At 38.5% G+C, this 20,294-nt stretch overlaps 1 protein-coding gene across 1 annotated transcript; it reads right to left on the bottom strand.

The window, feature by feature from the left end:
• Positions 1-11,324: 11,324 nt before the first annotated feature.
• On the bottom strand, positions 11,325-20,112 carry krt78.6.S (keratin 78, gene 6 S homeolog). Its single transcript, XM_018248745.2, has 9 exons — positions 19,449-20,112; positions 18,996-19,216; positions 18,755-18,815; positions 17,875-17,970; positions 15,507-15,671; positions 13,534-13,659; positions 13,226-13,446; positions 12,318-12,352; positions 11,325-12,228 (listed from the first exon to the last, which is right to left on the bottom strand). Exons 1-9 carry the CDS (start codon positions 20,022-20,024, stop codon positions 11,870-11,872), a joined length of 1,860 nt encoding a protein of 619 aa, XP_018104234.1. The 5' UTR covers positions 20,025-20,112; the 3' UTR covers positions 11,325-11,869.
• Between the last annotated feature and the right edge of the window lie 182 nt (positions 20,113-20,294).

The following is a 20,294-nucleotide window of genomic DNA, read 5'->3' as shown; positions in this document are numbered from 1 at the left end:
TATTATCAGGTGTGAATTTGGGTTAAATGGCACCCAGTAATTAAGGCCTAGCCATTGTCTATGCTAGTTGTTCTGTTTGTTAGTGGTATAGAAACTCAAGAATGGACTAAGAGGAATAAGTTCCCAAGGCTGCATTGAAGAGTGATTATGGGATCAGGACCCTACTCTTACATCCAATCATAGGCATTAAAACCAAGGGGGTCAGGGGTCATCTTTCACTGCCCCTGCCCCCAGTATGGACACTCTGAGTCAATGTGATATAGGCATAAAACAAGAGATGTCCTTGAGAGTCTGAGAATAGTGCAGAGGACTTCCTTTGAGAAATTCCGTTTGAGAAGTTCCCCATAGTAAAACTGAGTAAAGCTGCTATGAGTTTTAGGGTTCTGGGTGTAATTCCAGCAAACCCAGTATCTATAGAGAGGAAAGAGGTGAGTGACAGGCGTCAAGATTTATGTTGCATCATTTTTTTCTTGAAAATAAGTTTAAATGTGAGGGGGGCCTCTATACTAATACCAATTTTAAGGTGAGTGATTTTGCTTTACATTTGTTTGGTGCAACTGTGTAACCATGATGTTCTAATAATAGGATTTCCTCTTTCTAAACTATTAGCTCTGCAGCTAAGAAGATAAAAATAGTTATCATCATTACACATTATAACTAATTAAAACTAATGTAGACAGAGGCAGTAATTAGAATAACAGGCAGCTACTCCTATACCCCTCCCAGTCCAAAGCCACAGCAACATTCAGGGAGGATGGATAAACATTTCCTGCCATTTCAGGAATTCTTTGTATTATTAGCAAGCATTTCCTTGCGTATTACATGAAGGCACAGTCTTTGCAGTGTAAATTGCTAGTTGTATATTTAGTCATATCAAATGAATTCTAAAAGTTTAATAGTTAAGGCATCCACCGTGTGAAACACCAGGCATGGCTGCTGAATCCATTTGCACAAGGCCCTAAGTGACACTCAGGTCTGTTTGCAAAGCTGTGTAGAAAAGAGACCAAAAATGTTGTCCTAGATCAAAATCATTTTCCTAATAAGTGCTTTTTAATATCATACAATAGAGGGTGCTGTTTCATTTACTACAGTTCTGTGACTCAGTTGACAAGTAGACGACACGTAACATGCATCTATTATGTGGAAAAAAGGCTTGTACATAAAGCTGTTTATTGAATTTAGACAGACCTGAAACCCAGGGTGAAATTCCACCGTTAAAAAGTAACAATAGATGAAAATGGGGAAAAAAGAAGCCACGATAATTATATTTTTACAAATGCAGGAAACTTGCAGAACCACCTTTAAATAATTTTCTCCATGTTACAGTAAATGAGCTGGTGCCATTAGAATAAATATATTGTTAGTATCCCAAGCTCTCTGCACATGCACTGTGATTATAGTGGAAGCTCCCATGGAAATGCAGCTTAGAGGGTTTGTTCACCTTCCAAACACTTTTTTTAGTTGAGTTGTTTTCAGATTGTTCACCACAAATAAAGACTTTTTGATTTGCTTCCCATTTTAAATTTTTTTATGTTTTTCCAAAACTTGGTTTAAATTGAAATTTGTCAAGGGTTGAATTTCAAATTCATGTGAGTTTTAATGAATTTAATGAAATTGGTTACTGCACCTCTCCCATTGACTTATACATGAATTCAGCAGGTTTTAGGTGGTGAATAGTTTAATTCGAATTCTTGAAGGGCCAGAGTATGATAAATCTCGAAAATCAAATTTGAATTTTTTTTTAAAAAACGCGAATCGAGTTTGGATAATTCCCTAGTCGAATTTGACAGCTTTGACCATTAAAGAAAGCAAATATTTGAATTTGAATTCAAATTTTCAATTCAACCCATATAAATTATACGATTCATACAAATCGAAGTAATAGCGTATTCGATCAAATTCAAATCGAAATATATTGTTAGTATCCCAAGCTCTGTGATTATAGCGGAAAATCCCATGTTAATGCAGCTTAGAGAGTTTGTTCACCTTCCACACACTATTTTTAGTTGAGTTGTTTTCAGATTGTTCACCACAAATAAAGACTTTTTGATTTGCTTTCCATCAAAGGCACATTTATCAAGTGTTGAATTTGAATTCATGTGAGTTTTTTTAAACTGTTTTTTTAATCCAAATTTGATTGTGGGATTATTTTTTTGAAAAATAGTCGCACGCCAAAATAATTTTGACGTCCATTGACATCAATGCATTTCGCAAATTTTTCGCCGTTTCACAACATTTCACATACTGAAATGTGAATGCCAAAAATCCACGAAACAGCGAAAAATTCGCCAACTGCATTTAAGTCTATGGGCAACAAATTTTTTTCATGCGCGACAATTATTGCATATGCAGCAGAATAAATTATTTCATAAACATAATGCATTTTTATCCCTTAAAACATGGCTCCTACCTGATGGTGATAAGTCAAAACTGTGGATTGTTGTATTGGCCAGAGAGACACAATGCAGATTAAAGTGCTTAGCTCATTTTGGAAGATATAATCAAGGTGCCCGTTCTGCCAGTTGGGATCATAGAGATATAAACAGTAAAGTGGCACTGGGATTAACATGTGAATGGAAAAACAGTGATCACCAAATTTTCCAATATTTTTTACTTTTATTATGAATAATATGAGTTATTTCTTCCATCTTCCTAGTATCTTCTACTACCTGATGCCACTCCAAGTAGCTGGGAGGTGCCACCTCCTTCCAGTGTCTTGGAATTATCGACCTGGCCACATTCAATAAATGCAAGGTAAGAGGGTCCCTCAATAATTCGTTTTTATCTTTGTCTAGGCTTAACAGGATTAATGGAGCATCCTCTACCACCAGATTTGAGTTTGTTACTTCTGTTATAGCTTTCACTATTTTACCCCAATAAACATTCAAAACCTTGCATTCGAACCAGATATGAACGTGGGTTCCCTTATCTTGCCCACATCTCCAACATATATCTGTAAGTTCTGGAAACATCCTTTTCAGCTTAACTGGTGTGAGGTGCCATCTGTTAACTATTTTATAAGTCATTTCCCTCACTCTTACCGCTCTAGATGAATTATGGACTAATGTCTGAATCTTATTCCATGATGAGGGGGGAGATATTGATGTTTAATTCCTTTTCCCACTCCCTGCGTGTTGTCTCCTTCACCAGAGAGATGTTTGATAGTATTAGTTTATATATGCTGGAGATTGCTTTATTAAGGGTTTCTTTACATTCCAATATGCTTTCCCATTTAGTCTGCTCTCTATTCCAGTCTGCATCCCTAAAATTAGAGATATAATGTCGCACTTGACAGTAATTCCATGGATCTCTCAGATGTTTACTAGGGATGTAGCGAACGGCGGAAAAAATGTTCGCGAACATATTCGCGAACTTGCGACAAAACATGCGAATAGTTCGCGAACGTCGCGAACCCCATAGACTTCAATGGGAAGGCGAATTTTAAAAGCTAGAAAAGACATTTCTGGCCAGAAAAATGATTTTAAAGTTGTTTAAAGGGTGCAACGACCTGGACAGTGGCATGCCAGAGGGGGATCAAGGGCAAAAATTTATCTGAAAAATCCATTGTTGACACAGCGCTGCGTTTTGTGCTGTAAAGGGCAGAAATCACACTACGTCACTCAGGTGATGTTTCTGGACACGGAATGTGAAAAAGCTCACACAGCTAGGTGGCACTTGGTTAAAGACTGGGCAAACAATGCCTGCAAGGGCAACGTATACACTACAGCAGTGGATACGGAATATATTATTGCTGCTTGGAAAACGTCACTCAGGTGGTGTTTCTGGAGACGGTATTATTATTGATATTTAGACAGAATGTGAAAAAGCTCACACAGCTAGGTGGCAGTTGTTTGAAGAACACACTGGGCAAACAAATTGAAACAATGCCTGCAAGGTCAACGTATACACTACAGCAGTGGATACGGAATATATTATTGCTGCTTGGAAAACGTCACTCAGGTGGTGTTTCTGGAGACGGTATTAGTATTGATATTTAGACAGAATGTGAACAAGCTCACACAGCTAGGTGGCACTTGGTTAAAGACTGGGCAAATAATGCCTGCAAGGTCAACGTATACACTACAGCCGTTGGATACGGAATATATTATTGCTGCTTGAAAAACGTCACTCGGGTGGTGTTTCTGGAGACGGTATTATTATTGATATTTAGACAGCTAGGTGGCAGTTGTTTGAAGAACAGATGCAGATGAGAGATCAGCAGCAGGACAGCTGCCCACAGCAGCTACATACAGAGCACTGCAGTAGAAGGTAGATTACTAGCCAGCAAAGCTACCTAACCTAAAATGTCCCTCAAATCCCTGCAGAGTTCTGTCCCTACAATACAGAGCAGTATCAAGTAGATTACTAGCCAGCAAAGTTACTATCAACTGTCCCTCAAATCACTAACAGCTCTCTCCCTACACTAGCTCTTCCAAGCACACACAGGCAGAATGAAAAAACGCTGCAGGGCTTCAGTTTATATATGGAAGGGGAGTGGTCCAGGGGGTGTGGGGGTGGTCCAGGAGGGAGAGCTTCCTGATTGGCTGCCATGTATCTGCTGGTCTGGGTGAGAGGGCAAAAATAAGCGCCAGCTAAGGCGAACCCAAATTGGCGAACGTCGCGCGACGTTCGCGAACATTCGCCGAACGCGAATAGTCGATGTTCGCGCGAATTAGTTCGCGGGCGAACAGTCCGCGACATCCCTAATGTTTACCCCATTTCTTTTGAATTTCTTGTAGTGATATTATTTTGTTGTTCTCCAGGAAATCTAATTCTTGTGTCTACCCTCTGATATTTGCCATTCCTTAAAAGCTCCTTTCTCTAGGCTGGGTATAAATGACATATTATTCACTAGGGGTTGTAGAATGAATGAGGTTTTAGCAAGGTGCAGCTTTGATCTATTACTATACCATATCTTAAGTGTGGGAGCTATTAATGGGTGGTCCTTCACCTTTTTCGGTAAACATTTGGGATCGCACCAGAGAAAATTTAACAGTTGATTCCCGGCCCACTGTTGTTCCAACACTACCCACTCCTTCTTCCTGTCCTCTACGGACCATTGTTTTATACGTGCTAGATGTATTGAAATATAATAAAGGGATACATCTGGTAACGCTAATCCTCCTCTTTCTTTTGGTAATATTAATTGTCTATATTGGATCCTGGCCCGTTTACCGTTCCAAATGAATTTTGTAAACAAAGATTTAAGTAATGTAATTGGCAAAACTTGTAAGTAATAATTCAATTTGGGCATCAAAAACATCTTCATTGCTTGTACTCTACCCAGCCAAGACAGATTTATTTTATTCCATTTATTTACCTTTTCTTGAAGTATTGACAGTAAGGGGACAAAATGTAAGTTATAAAGGTCCGACAAATTTGGAGCAATATTTACTCCCAGATATCTAATACTGTGGTTTGCCTTTCTAAAGGGGAAGCTTTTTATTATTATTTCCATTAAATCCGTTGGGGTGTTGATGTTTAAGATTTGAGATTTTGTTAAATTAACCTTAAAATTTGATAGGGTTCCAAATTGATTTATAAGTGTTTCGGACTGGAAACAAAAAATAGCATATCGTCTGCAAAGGCGATTGTTTTATAATCCCTCTCTCCTATCTTAATCCCCCTTATCTTTGTTTCCAGTCTAATATGTGATAGTAATGTCTCTATTACCAGCACAAAGAGCAGTGGTGATAACGGACATCCCTGCCTGGTTCCATTGCAGATATTTACTGGGTCCGATAATTTACCATTCACTTTAACTCTTGCGTATGGATCCTGATATGAAGCTAATATACGATTTACAGTGACCTCCCCAATTCCAAAACCTCTCATTACTTTTTCCAGAAACGGCCATGCCACTCTGTCAAATGCTTTTTCAGCATCTATTGTAATTAATATTGATGATGGTTGAAGTTTTTGATTTCCCTTTTGCCCCATTTTCATTAATGATAAGATTTTATAAATGTTATCTTTTCCTTCCCTTTTAGGTATAAACCCTGCCTGGTCCTCGTGGATTAAAGCTGGTAAGTATTTTTTTAATCTATTTGCTATTATTTTGGCATATATTTTTAGGTCTATATTGATTAGGGATATTGGCCTGTAACTTTCGCATAACTGGGGATCTTTCCCTTCTTTCGGTATAATAATTATGTTTGCTTCTTTTGCCTGTCTATAGAATCCATGTGATCGATCTACAAAGTTATAGTAAGAGCACAATAGGGAAATTAATTCCTTTTTATATGTTTTGTAGTATAATGCACTGAATCCGTCCGGACCCAGACTTTTTTCCGCAGCCAATGAATCTATGGTCTCGCATATTTCTTGAGGTGTAAATATGGCTCTCGTTTTCTGGAATAGATGGTAATTGTGCTTTCTCTATGAATTCATCCATTGCCGCTAATTTGTCTTTTTGTTCGTCCCCTTCCTGTAGTCTATATAGTGTTTGGTAATATTGCTGAAATGCTTAAACAATGTTATGTGTATCATAATGAATCTTTTGATCCCTACCTTTTATTGATGAAATATGGGTAGCCATATTAATTTTTTTCAATCTTAGAGCAAAATATTTACTACATTTATCACTTCTGTTTACTATTCGTATATGCTGTATAGGATCCCTGGTCAAGTATTGCTTTCAGCTGTGATCTTTTCTTTTCAAGTTGTACTAATATGTCCTCGGTCATTTTTGTTTTATGCATCTGTTCCAACATAGAAATCTCTTTGATTAAACTATTAATTTGTTTATCTTTTTCTTTCTTTAGATTACTGCCGAAAGCAATCAACTGACCTCTAAGCACACATTTCTTTGTTTCCCATAACGTTGGCGGGACAACATCTGATCCTGTGTTATCATTGATGATTTCATGTAACATATCCCCGATTTTATTTTTATTTTACTATGTAACAATAAATTATTGAACCTCCAAGTATATTCTCTCTCGTTTGTTTGAGGCAATTCCACCCTGAAAGTTATTGGGAAATGGTCCGAGAACAGATTCGTAGCAATCTTAGCTTCAGAGACCCAATGAAGCCCCTCTTGTGAAACAAAGAGGTAATCAATCCGCGAATAGACATTGTGTGTTTTAGAATAGTGTGTGTAATCTTTTACTTTGGGATGGAGAACTCTCCATATATCTACCAGGCTTAGTTCGTTTTATAATTTTTATCCCCTTGAAGGGTAAACGGCTTTTCCCATTGGAAGAATCAATTGTTGGGTTCAACATCATGTTGAGATCTCCTCCCAATATTACTATACCTTCCTTAAAATTATTTAACGCTTCTAAAAACTTGTCTATATATTTCACTTGAGCTATGTTTGGCACATAAACATTTGCTATGGTCAGCCTAATTGCCCCTATTTTCCCCTTTATTATCACGTATCTGCCCTCTTTGTCTATTTTCCTCTCTTGTAATATAAAGGGTAAGTCTTTACGAATCATTATTAGTACGCCTGTTGCTTTCTTCTCTGGGTTGTTACTGCAGTAAATCTGTGTATAGTGTCTGTTCCTTATCATTGGACTGTGACCTTCTTTGAAATGGGTTTCTTGAAGCATTATTATATGTGCCTGAAGCTTTTTACATAAATTTAAAATCTGGCTTCTCTTGACGGGTTCATTCAGCCCATTTACATTATAGCTTAAAATTCTACACATTTATTTAAAAATATTGTTTTATACCGTGCTACAATGCTTTTTTTAACATCTTGTCCTATATTACCTACTTTAAGAAATAGAAAGTAAGTCAGAAAAAATAATGGCCTACGGCCAAAGAAAAAATAAGCATAGTTTAGAGTAATGGATGAAAAAAAAGATATATAGATTAGAAATTTAAGAATAGCAGAATATCCCACTTGCATAGTGGAAGTTGATGTGCCGCCACAGACTTATAGAGAATAATTCCTCCTGCTGTTCCCCAAGGGCGACTGGGTGCGCCTACACGCACTACTGTGGGGTGTTATAGCTGCCGCTTTGCTATCTCCTTCCAGAGACAGCCGAGTTTTTACACCAATTTGACCTGTGCCTGTTTGGGCTGCTTGCCAGGGCCTCCCTTTTTCCTCTATTATCTTTCCTCGCTATACATGCCTTTCCCCTCTTGGATAACGTTGTTTGTTACCATTTATAGACCTTGCTGCCTTTCTACCCTCTCTATCCCCCTAGACCTCAAGAAGATATTTCTCTCCATGACAATATTAACCAAAAACACATATAAACCACCTTAGCTTATGGGGGACAGAATTCCCCAGGTCCAAATGTGATAATCATTCCGTGGTGTTAACAACTCCATGTGCACCCCTTCCTTCCCCTGCTCCCCTTGAAATCTTATCCCAATTTAGTGCAGTGTGGCTTAATTAGCCTACAAGGAAAATTCCCCTGTGAATTTTGTGTGTTTAGTACTGTAATAGTCCCTCTACCCCCATGTGTGCCAACTGTACTACCTGTACCCACCTTGAGTATGATTATTCACTAGTGATGGGCGAATTTGCGCCGTTTCGCTGAAAAATTTGCGAATTTTGCACGAAATTCACGAACCGGCGAAAAATGGCGTCTCATTTTTGACGCCGGTGCCCGTTTTTGACGACGGCGCCCGTTTTTGGATATAATTGTTTTGACGCCGGCGAATTTTTGACGCGAATTTTCGCGGGCGTTTCGCGAATGTATTCGCTGGCGGCGAATCGCGCAAATTCGCTGCAAATTGGCGCCTGGAGAATAAATTCACCCATCACTATTATTCACCCATGTATTCTTTCCTTTTACCCCCTAGTGTGTTACCTACTGTGAATTGATATTATCTTCCTCCCCCCGCTGTGCGCATTGTGTGTGCCAGTTTACTGCCCATGTTGTTTATTTATTACAGTGAAGTGATTAATTACCTTGGAGGAATTGTGCTTTCCGCTCACACCCTCGCATACTCCCCCCACCTGCCCATATCTTACAAACATTAAGACCATTTAGTTAAGCAAATGTATACGGGGATGATTAACTTGCACATATTCGGGCCTTCTTTTAACACTTCAGGGCCATTGTTTTTTGTTTTTTTGTTTTGAGAAGGAAAAATAGCAGCCTGCCAGAAAGCATTTCTCTCCTAAAGTGCAGGCACGAGTCACATGACTTGGGGCAGCTGGGAAATTGACAATATGTCTAGCCCCATGTCAGATTTCAAAATTGAATATAAAAAAATCTGTTTGCTCTTTTGAGAAATGGATTTCAGCGCAAAATTCTGGTGGAGCAGCACTATTAAACGATTCATGTTGAAAAAAATGTTTTTTCCCATGACAGTATTCCTTTAATGTAACAATGTGGTGTCTTGTAGAAAAGTACATACACATTATAAAGGGAATTCCACTTTAGAATTCATTTGCATGCTGTACATGGCATGTTATGAAACTTTGAAATCGGTCTTTATTTTTTTGTAATTGACTGCATTTTGTATTATTTAATCATTATGTTATATGAGAAACAAATGCAATTTCAGTCCATTTACTGTAATAGTCCATCAAGGTTATAGCAAATCTGCAGTCTCTAGGAGCATCTGTAAAAGGACCGACAATATCAATAGCAAGTTTTCCCCATGTTGAATCAGGGAATGTTACTGGTTTCATATCTGGTTTCAACTTAACTTTGTGTACAAAGTTTTTTGCACAGCCCAGTGAAGTGTTGCTTTGTGGTAAAATTTTAGACACAGGCTGTGAGGCAGGCACTGGTGCTATAGTAATGAAACCATCAACTAATTGTAGGTTTAATGCAGCAAAGAGATCCCTTCCAAGTATACCAGTACCCTTATTCACAATAACATTTTGCAGTATTTGATTCAAATTGTACAGTCACTGGCAAGCAACCAAGCACAGGGATTGGATCCTTTAAGTAACTGACCAGTTTTAGGGCAGGTGCAACAAGCGGATCTTTTGCAAAGTATTTCAAGAAAATATCCTTTGGTAGTATAGAAACAGCTAAACCTGTATTAAGCATCAGGTTAATGGAGTGTCCCTTGTCAGCAGAAGCAGTATTGACACTGACAGTGCATATAAACTTGTCTGGAATAAATGTACCAGCTTTATCCACACTTAGGGTCATATTTATCAAAGGTCGAAGGTCGAAGTTAAAAAAAACTTCGAACTTCGAATTCAAAAAGACCAATCAAATGGAGGTCGAAGTTTTTTTTGGGGTCGAAGTGGACCCCAATCCTTCTATTTGAAGTTTTTTTAACTTCGACCTTCGATCTCCCAAACTCCCCCAATTGCCTCCATACGGGTTGTAGGAGGTCCCCCAAAGGCTAATACAGCACTTTGGCATTTTTTAGGTGGCTAATGGTCGAAGTCAAAGTTTTAAAGAGACAGAACTTAAAAAAATTTGACCCAAATTTCCCAAGTCGAAGTACACAAAAAATAGCTCAAAATTCGAAGTTTTTCACTTCGAAACTTCACCTCAACCTTTGATAAATCTGCCCCTTAATACTGTGACATTTGTAGTAGTGACTTCATGAACATCTTTAGCAGAACTACAGCAGATCTTAGCAAAATGTCCTACTTTTGTGCATTTGTACATTCCCAGCAGTTCCCTGACTGAGAGTTTTAGCCTCTGCCACTGCTGTTTCAAACCTTTTGCAAGGGTTAAATCCTGGAGCAGTCTCTCTCTAATGCGAGGTGAGTTTGTTTTTTCCACTATTTGGTCTCTTAGCAATTCATCTGTTAGATTCCCAAACTCACAGGTAACAACGAGCTCTCTCAAAGATGCTACAAATTGTTCTGTGGATTCGCCATTACGTTATCCACGTTGGCGGAATTTATATCTTTCAGCCACCACATTTACTCTTGGCACAAAAAAGTTCTTTATAGCAGTAAGTGCTGTTTCATAAGTTCCATCAAGTAATGGTAATGTATAGAATATACGCTGTCCCTCTGCTCCCAGGCAGTGAATAACTCAAGCACACTTTCTAGCAGCAGAAATCTCCCCTTGATCAGCAGCAATAATGTAATTTTCAAACATACGGATCCAAGCAGTAAAAGGTATGGTAGGCTCACCAGGGTTTGGAAGAAAAGGTGCAGGCTGCTGCAGAGGTAGAAGATCCATCCTTGTCGCCATTTGTTATGTTTTGGGTAGCCGAGGATGAGTAGAGTATAACAGTGCTTCATTAGCAGAGTCATGCACAGTGACATCTATAGGCCATATGTATAAACACCACATATAGGAATCAAACATTAACCATAAACTCCACGTAAAATAGATTTAGAGGAGTTCACTAAAGGCATATTAAACTTACTGTATATGCAGAGTGTTTTTCAATCATACCATATTTACTGTATAACATAAATTTTGCTAAAATAATTTGAAATCCAAATGCAATTTATTGAAGAAACAAAGAAAAGTAAAGAAGTTTGTAAATGTTCAGGAAAAAGCAGCAATGAAAAGAGGACACTGTGTACAAACACCCAGGATCCACTTTCCTCTTACAGTAGATAAAAGTGTAGCAGGAATTATAAGAACTATATGCAATCATGACCCATCTCATCTCTTCTTAACTTGTTGCTAGGAGACATGTGAACACAGTTACCTCCTTATCAATTCCTGAGATTTCAGATAGCTAAGATAATTCTTCATATCTTTTAAAAAATTCACTTCTTTCCATCTATATTTGACAGGACTCATTATCTTCTTTTCAGGAGTGACAATGACAGAAAATGCAAAGATATGATATGACTGTATTACAAGAAAGTACTGTGTTTTGGAGGCCAATCTTTTCAGATTACTACAATGGGAATTAAACAGATATAGGTGTAGGATGACAATCATTGTATGCTATTCAAGCATCCATTAGTTAGGCAAAGGTTAAGTGATCTGTGGCTTTAACATTTGGCTACCGATGTACTAAATTAGTAGCTTCTTTTGGTTGTGGATGTTGTTGAGGTTTTTCCTCCAGAATGGCTGTATGAGCCGCTTCCACCGTGCATGGATCCACCTTCATATCCCATTCCTTCAGCTCCAAAGCATGTTTCATGGCCAAATCCACCACCATGGCCATGGCTGTATGAGCTGAATCCTCCGTGCATTGAACCACCTTCATATCCGATTCCTCCAGCTCCAAAGCATGCTTCATGGCCAAATCCACCACCATGGCCCGATCCCATGCCGCCTCCAATTCCCATTCCTCCTCCCATGCCGCCTCCAATTCCCATTCCACCTGCTGCACCGCCAAGAGCACTGTATACACCTGTGCCTCCGCTAATTACAGCTAAGATACAAGGAGGAAATTAATTAGTGACTACTTAAAACCCAATCAATTAAACATAATTATAGTGTAAATGAATTGTAGTTACTTACATATGCTGACATTGTTGGAAATCTGTCCAGACATTCTGCGAAACCAGAAAAAGAGTATTAGGATACATTCATTGTAAAAAAAATTGTTGCACAGGTTGATCTCTCTCTTTGTTTTTACTGTGTTGACTTGAGGCATTAGAAAGCTCAGATAACAGAACTCAATTGTGCGATCCAAAGGAAATCAGTAGCTAAGTGAAGTAAAACAAACAATGCATAGGGCTGCTCTAAGTCGAAAGCAGTGAAGGAACCCTACAAAATGAGCAACACTTCTGTTTGGCTTTAGTTTTAGTCCTCATAGTGGTTATTGTATTAAAAATAAACCCTTTCCCCTTTTTTCCAGTTCTAATAACACATAGCAGACAGTAACCATCTAGCATTTTAAAGCCAACATCTGATTGAGTTAGTAGACCTGTGAATACTATATAATGTTTGCATATTACATCAATAACAGTTTATATTTGATGAACTAAAATAGCATCTGAAATTAACGCATTTACCCGAGATATGTTCTTCACTGCCTAACAATGCAATTGTTCAATTAACTCAATGAGCCTTGAAATACAATATTTGCTTTGATGGCATCCTATAACTTTTTTGTCAGCATTAAAGTTGATGCAAAGTGCGGCAGTCAGTCTAGTTTCTCTAGAATCAAATCTTTTTTTTTCCCCAAAAACCTTTTATCAAGGCCCGGCTCAGTTTGCTACTCAGTAGCAGCTAAATAGTTGGCATTGATCAAGTCAATTGTTCCAGAAAGCAGAAAAATGTACTTAATGATACATGTCATTTCATATAATTGTCAAGTATTTTGATGATAGGGTCCCTATAAAAACAGCCCATAGGTGACTTTCAAATGGTCTTCTTCAACATAGATTGGTGCTGAAATCAATTATGTCCACCATTTAACTAACCTGCCCTCTTCTCCTTCCAGCATGTATCTGTAAGTGCTAATTTCCATGTCCAGAGCAAGCTTAGCGGACAGAAGTTCTTGGTATTCTTTAAGTTGACGAGCCATGTCCTCTTTAAGTTTCTTTTCAGCAGCTTCAAGATCCTTAAGTTTCTTTTCAGCATCCTTGAGAGCAAGGTTCCCACGTTCTTCAGCTCCAGCAATGGATTGATTCAGAGCTGCAATCTGTGATTTAAGGAAAAGAATGGGTTCTGAGTATGGAGCCGCTATTGGTTTCAAACCTAAGTCGCTAATGACACAGTTCAGACCTACCTGCTTCTTGACATTTTCAATTTCAGCCTTCAGCCTCTGAATCTTACGGTTCAGATCTGATATTTCAGTCTTGGAATTCTTTATGCTGTCACCATGTCCTTCAACTGTTTGCTGTAGCTGCTTGTACTAAAGTAAATATATGAATGAGAAACATCACTAACAGATATATCTCAAACAGACATCTTTTTATATCACTTTATTAATAGTGATGGCGAATCTCTCCTGTTTCGCTTTGCCGAGAAAAATTCACGAAAAATCGTGAAATCAGAAAGTTCATGAAAAAATTGTGAAAATCAAAGTTTTTATGATAAATTCGTGAAATTCGAATGTTTTCACAAAAAAATTGAGCAATTCGAACATTTTCACAAAAAAATCAAGCAATTCGATCGTTTTCACTATAAAATCGAGCAATTCGAACCTTTTCATGAAAAAATCGAGCAATTTGAACGTTTTCATGGAAAAATCATGAAAATCGGAAATTGACGCAAATTTTAGCAGGAGATTCGTAAATTTATTAGTCGGCAGCGAAACATGGGAATTCGCTGTGAATTCATGCCAGGCGAATTTATTCGCCCATTGCTATTTATTAAAACAAGCCAGAGATTAACATGTTTGAAACTTTAAACATTTATCTGTGCTGACTCTCTTGGTAGCACCTGAAAATTGGCAACAACATATATATAATATTGTTTGTAACAGTTGGCCTGTAACAGCTGTGAAATATTCAACCTAGAGAACATGGCAGCAATGAATGCATCAAACTGGAACAGTACAGGAAAAATGAGAGGGGATGAAACTAAACTAATTCTTCTTTAAAATGTTGATTTTCTGTTATAGTTAAAGGAGAAGGAAAGGTTAAAACTAAGTAAGCCTTATCAGAAAGGTCCATCTAAATATACCAGTAAACCCCCAAAGTAATGTTGCTCTGAGTCCCCTGTCAAAAGAAACACTGCATTTCTTTCCTTCTATTGTGTACACATGGGCTTCTGTATCAGACTTCCTGCCTTCAGCTTAAACCTCATTGCCCTGGGCAAGAGCATGCTCAGTTTGCTCCTCTCCCCCCACCCCTCCCTTCCCTACTGTAATCTGAGCCCAGAGCAGGGAGAGACTCAGGCAGGAAGTGATGTCACACCACATTAATACTGCAGCTCCTATTCTAAACAAACAGAGAGTTTCTAGAGCTTTTTACTGAGGTATGGTAAAACATTCTACAGAATAAATAAAGCATTCTAGCATACACTATTGCAGCTAATCTATTGGCAATAAAATGCCTCCGTAACTTTCCTTCTCCTTTAAACATGATAACAGAATGCAGCTGAAGTAAACCATTGCTGATATTTTAGTTGAGATTACCTTTAACAGCTTACTTTATTTATGATTTATCATTATTGATTTGACAGAATATAACACACATTTTAACTTCTCTTTTAAAGGGAACCTGTCATCCAAAAAAATTATTCAAAAATGTTATCACATTAGTCAAGCAAAATGAACTTTAATTACACTATATAAATTATTTGAATCTTGTGTCCTTCAATCTGGGAATTCATAATTATAACAAGCAGGCAGGAGCCATTTTGTGGACACTGTTATTAAGACAAGCCTTGTATCATCTCAGAATCTTGTTTGTGCACCAGAATGGGGGACATGATGTCCATCCCGATGCCCTGGCTACACGATTAAATGGTGAAGAGAACGGGGGAATGTGTGGAGGGCAGTGACAACTAGGAAGTGCTGAATGGAAAGTGAAAGTAATTGTCTGCCCTGCTTCTATGCCTAAGGCATAGAGGAGGGGCAGACACTATTTGATTGACAGCTGAGATTTTTAAATTAGTTTACAACAGCTATGAATGTTTTAATAAAAAATGGAAATTGCATGTTTAATTTGAAAAGGATTTCTATTATACAGATTTTTGTGTCTGGGTGACGGGTCCACTTTAACTGAAGTTATAGCAAGGTATAGACACACTCACCTTCTGATCATATAAAGCTTCAGCTTCCAATCTGCTTCTTTGTGCAATTTGCTCATACTGACATCTCACTTCTTGAATAATACTATCCAAGTTCAAGTCACGGTTGTTATCCATAGTCAGAACAACTGAGGTGTCGGTGACTTGATCGTGTACCTGTGACAGTTCCTGAAAAATACAAAATTGTACCAAATCAGTGTTCCTGTCTGAAAAATAAAAAAAAGCCATAAAAGAGGTAATTTTTTTATTCTGTGAGGTGCAACAAGTGTTATATCGCTATGGGCTTCAGAGAAAGCTGCAATGTGCTCCTTGCACAGCCTCAGGCATGTGAATGTTAAGGGACAGGTAGGATACTGGGGACCAACTACAAACCCCTTCACTGACCTCTCTTGGATAGATTTTTGCTCTATATAGCGACAGATTTCAGAGACCTCCTGCCAGTCGGAAAAGTAAGAACAATGTGCAAAGTGCAAAACAAATTGCAGATTTTTTGTAATTTTCAAACCGCGTTATTCTTTCAAAATGACTCCTTTAGTCACAGTAGCAAATCAGTAAATTTAAAGTAAAGGTTTATGTATAAACATTTGGAATGATTTAACTGGTTAGAGGTAATTGGGTTGTGTATACAATATGCTCTTAATGCACTTACATTTCGTTAATGCCGCAATGCTATAAATATCAACAATAAAAACACAAGAAATGGTCCTATAGCTTCTGAGTACAAAGTGAGCACAGTTCTACAACTCACTCACAAATAATGCACATTGTTGCTAGGGGTTTAATGTTTTAAAATGCACCTTAATATTTAGTACACAGTAGGCAGTGTAGGACTCATGTTAAATCAGGGGCCTTGATGTGGCACACTAGCTTATCTATTTTTGGCCAAAATATGGTACTAACACCTAAATTTTTGTAAAATGTATTTAAAGGGATATACTCAGGATAAACTTGAGTATTGGAAGTGTTTTCTATTTTATCATGATATTCCATTCTTGGCAGGGCCTCTAGCAACTGGGCAGGAATCAAGAAAATACATATAATGCTGTAAAGAAAATAGCTTTGAGATTTCTCTGTGCTGTACGTCCGGAAAGTCAGTTTTAATGTATTTATTCACACTCATGGAACAAGGAATTTGCTAGGTGTGCAATACTGTCTTTAATTGCAATGAGACATGTGGCAAATCAGATGTTGTGGGGTACCTTTAAATAAATGGTATACAGATTTAGCAAGTGATAGGATCCTTAGTCATTGATAGTGCAGTAGGTTCAACCTTCAGAGTTATGTACCAACAGACCAAACATTCACAAATTGTAGATAATAGAGCTCTGGAGAACCAATTGCTTTGGAGACCTGTTTTGGATTCATGATCCTTCCTAAGGTGCTTATATTATATAACTACCTGAGGAAGGATCTTGAATCATATTAAGATCGTCATTTTATAAAGCAATTGATCAACCAGATTAACTGGTAGTTCATCTGCTGGTGCTGAACAGGGTTGGACTGGGCTGGCGGGACACTGGGAAAAAACCTAATGGTCCTCGGTTCTTTAGGGCCCCTCCGGTCCAGACCCGCTCCTGCACTCACTCATCTTTCCAGCAGCGCTGTAAAATGTATGTTCGCGTGCGGGGGCGGGAGGTATCGGGGGCACAAAAAGAGTTTACAGCTGGGTGGCCCGGGGATGGTGTGGGGGGCCCCTGAGGCTGCAGGCCCGGTGGGCCCTGGGCCCCCCAGTCTGACCCAGGTGCTTAATATCTGTAAGCACCTCAAGGAAGTTGTGCTTATAGATTACTTGTAGTGCTTCGCCTTGAGCAACTTCAGCTTAAGCCATCAGGAAGGCTACTAACATCTTCAAATTGGCCACTGGACCTCTCCCATGAATTCGGCAGGTTTTAGGTGGCAAATAGTCGAATTCTAATTCTTAAAGGGCCAGAGTTTGATAAATCTCAAAAATAGAATTAGAATTTCTTTAAAAATTCTAATCGAGTTTGGATAACTCACTAGTCGAATTTGACAGTTTAGGCCATAAAAAAAATTAAAAATTCGAATTTAAATTTTGAATTCGACCCTTAATGAGTCTGCCCCTTAATAATCCCTCATTATATGTGTCTATGAAAGCAGTTGGCACTTTTTGTACCTCTGGAAGATAGCTTTGCATTTACAGTATGTAGCAATGACATTTAATAAAATCTGTTCATTCTAAAGAAGAAGAAAGACCTCTGACTTGTGGCTGGTGTTAGTGACAGGAATTAACAGGTGGAGGTGGAGCATGATACTGTAGTTAAACTCTTCTGATTATCTTAGCCAATAAAGGTATTAACTTTATACCACCTTTTTGTTATTTTTTTGTTTAATAAATCTAAATGGTTCTTACCGCAGCATAAAGAGCTCTTAAGAAGTTGATATAACTTGTCAGTGTGTCCACCTTGGCCTCAATTTCTGTTTTGGCCGTGTAGGCAGCATCGACATCCTGGAAAAGGAACAATAGTTCTTTCAATCATCTTGAACATCTTACAACACTAGTTATCAGTAGGAGGAAAAAACAATATTCAGCATGCAATGATCACTAACATTTATTGTTCTCCATCTCCATTAAATAATAAGGTTGGGATTTTTTGCAGCCCTGGTAAGGGATCTATTGCCTGGAATGCTTGGGACCTTGGGTTTTAAGGATAAGCGCTATTTATTAACATACAGTAATTTGGATCACCATACATTGAGGCTTCTACAATGTGTGAATTTTAAAAAACCTAATTGTTTAGCCTCTAACATGGATATATGCTGCTCAGTGCTGGGCAAATTTGTCCCATTTTGTTTCGCCATGAAATTCGCGAATTTCTAGCGAAATTAGTGAAATGGGCGAAAATTTGCAAAATGCTAATTTTGACAGTGGCGACAATTCTGACGCCGGCGACTTTTGACGCACATTAAAGACAATGGTCGTCCGTTTAATTGTCACCGGTGTCAAAAAAACATTGACGCCGGCGAATGTTCGCTGCAATTTCACTAATTTATTCGCTGGCAGCAAAATACAAATTGGCTGTGAATTCGTGCCTGATGAAAAAAATCACCCATCACTAATGCTGCTTAGTTACTCTTGTTATTTTTTTGCTGAAATAGGACTCATATAGTACTTACAATAACTTTTACATTATAAATATAGTAGCTGCATATTATAGAAGCTGGCTGTTGTTTCTACTCAGCCCTCAATAATGACTCAATGATGACTTTATTAACACAACGATGAGACTCACCCTTTTAAGGACCACAAATTCATTTTCTGCTTTTGTACGCTTGTTAATTTCATCTTCATATCTGTTGTAAGAGAACAGTGTTGTGTAAGCAGTCTTTCTTATCTAGCTTCTTGTCACAGCAACAGAAACATGCAGGTTACATATATCACCAGAGCTTTAACTTATCATATAGTGAACAGTGAACAGAGTTTAAAACTCATTCCTATGTAATATAATAAAAGTAAAACCTGTGCAGACATACTTTTTCCTGTATTCCTCTAAAACATCTTGCAGATTCTTCAGTTCATGCTGCAAACGGCTCTTTTCGTTTATTAAGTTATCTAAATATCTCTTCAGGTCAGAAATGTATTTCTCAAACAGGGGTTCTAGGTTTGCCCTTTTGGTGCTGCCCTTAGTGCCCTGTTCCTGTAATAGTTTCCATTTTGTTTCCAGGACCTTGTTTTGCTGTTCCAGAAATCTGACCTGCGGCCAAAAGTAAGAGTTTAGCACCAGAAAATACATATTGTAGAAAATTAAATAACTTAGAGACCTGTTTTTGGAAATTCACTGTCCAGCACCTGTTGGAGGTCTGGTAAAGAGACTCACTAAGACATGTCTTGGTTCATTTCAATACCTCAGTACTTTATACAGTACTTTTGTACTTTAGAAATGGCTTCTACATACAAAATTGAAGATTAAAGGTTAATAGCCTTACCTTGTCAATGAAAGTAGCAAACTTGTTGTTGAGAGTTTTAATTTGTTCTCTTTCCTCTGCTTTTACTTTCTGGATTGCTGGATCTATAGTCAGATCAAGTGGTCGCAGAAGTTGCGTATTGATGGTAACATTCTGGATTCCACCAGGTGGGCAAACAGGGAATCCCATATCCCCTCCATCAAATCCTGGGCCTCCCATGCCTCCCATACCACCCATGCCTCCCATACCACCCATACCTCCCATGCCACCCATGCCCCCTGCACCACCAAACATTCCACCAGCTTGTCCTCCTCCAAAGCCACCACCTTGTCCTCCTCCAAAGCCACCACCGTGTCCTCCTCCAAAGCCACCACCATATCCTCCACCTGCCACACTTCGAGCACTGGCTGCACTTATGGAAGTTCTTAATTTTCCACCAAGGCTATAAAGACTGCGTGACCCAAAGCTGCCTCCAGCTCGAGATCCTCTTGCCATTCCTCCAAGTGAACACGCACTAAAACCCCCCATTCCACCACCACCACCACCACTGCTGCTAACAGTGTGCTGCTTCTTGATGGAGACTTGGGAGAATGACATGATGGCGTTGGCTTAAAGCGGTTAACAGAGAAGATCAGAAGTTTGAAGGGACAGATAAGACAAGGAGATTTGGCCCCTTTGAACTGAGACAGAGAAGTGTCTCCCTTTTATCTGCTGGAAGTTAAGGGCTTGGTTGCATGGGTGTCAGAGGACCAGTTTACAGCAATAGTGGGTTTGGCATAGTTGGCAGGCACCCATCTACTCAGTCTACTACATTGATCACACCTATGGGAAAATATTGCTTTGCTTGGAGTCCTTGATCCCTTGTAT

This window comes from Xenopus laevis, chromosome 2S, assembly GCF_017654675.1.
Source record: "Xenopus laevis strain J_2021 chromosome 2S, Xenopus_laevis_v10.1, whole genome shotgun sequence".
Lineage (NCBI taxonomy): Eukaryota > Metazoa > Chordata > Amphibia > Anura > Pipidae > Xenopus > Xenopus laevis.
Note: the sequence above shows the minus strand (reverse complement) of the source record. Positions and strands in the feature narration are given on the sequence as shown.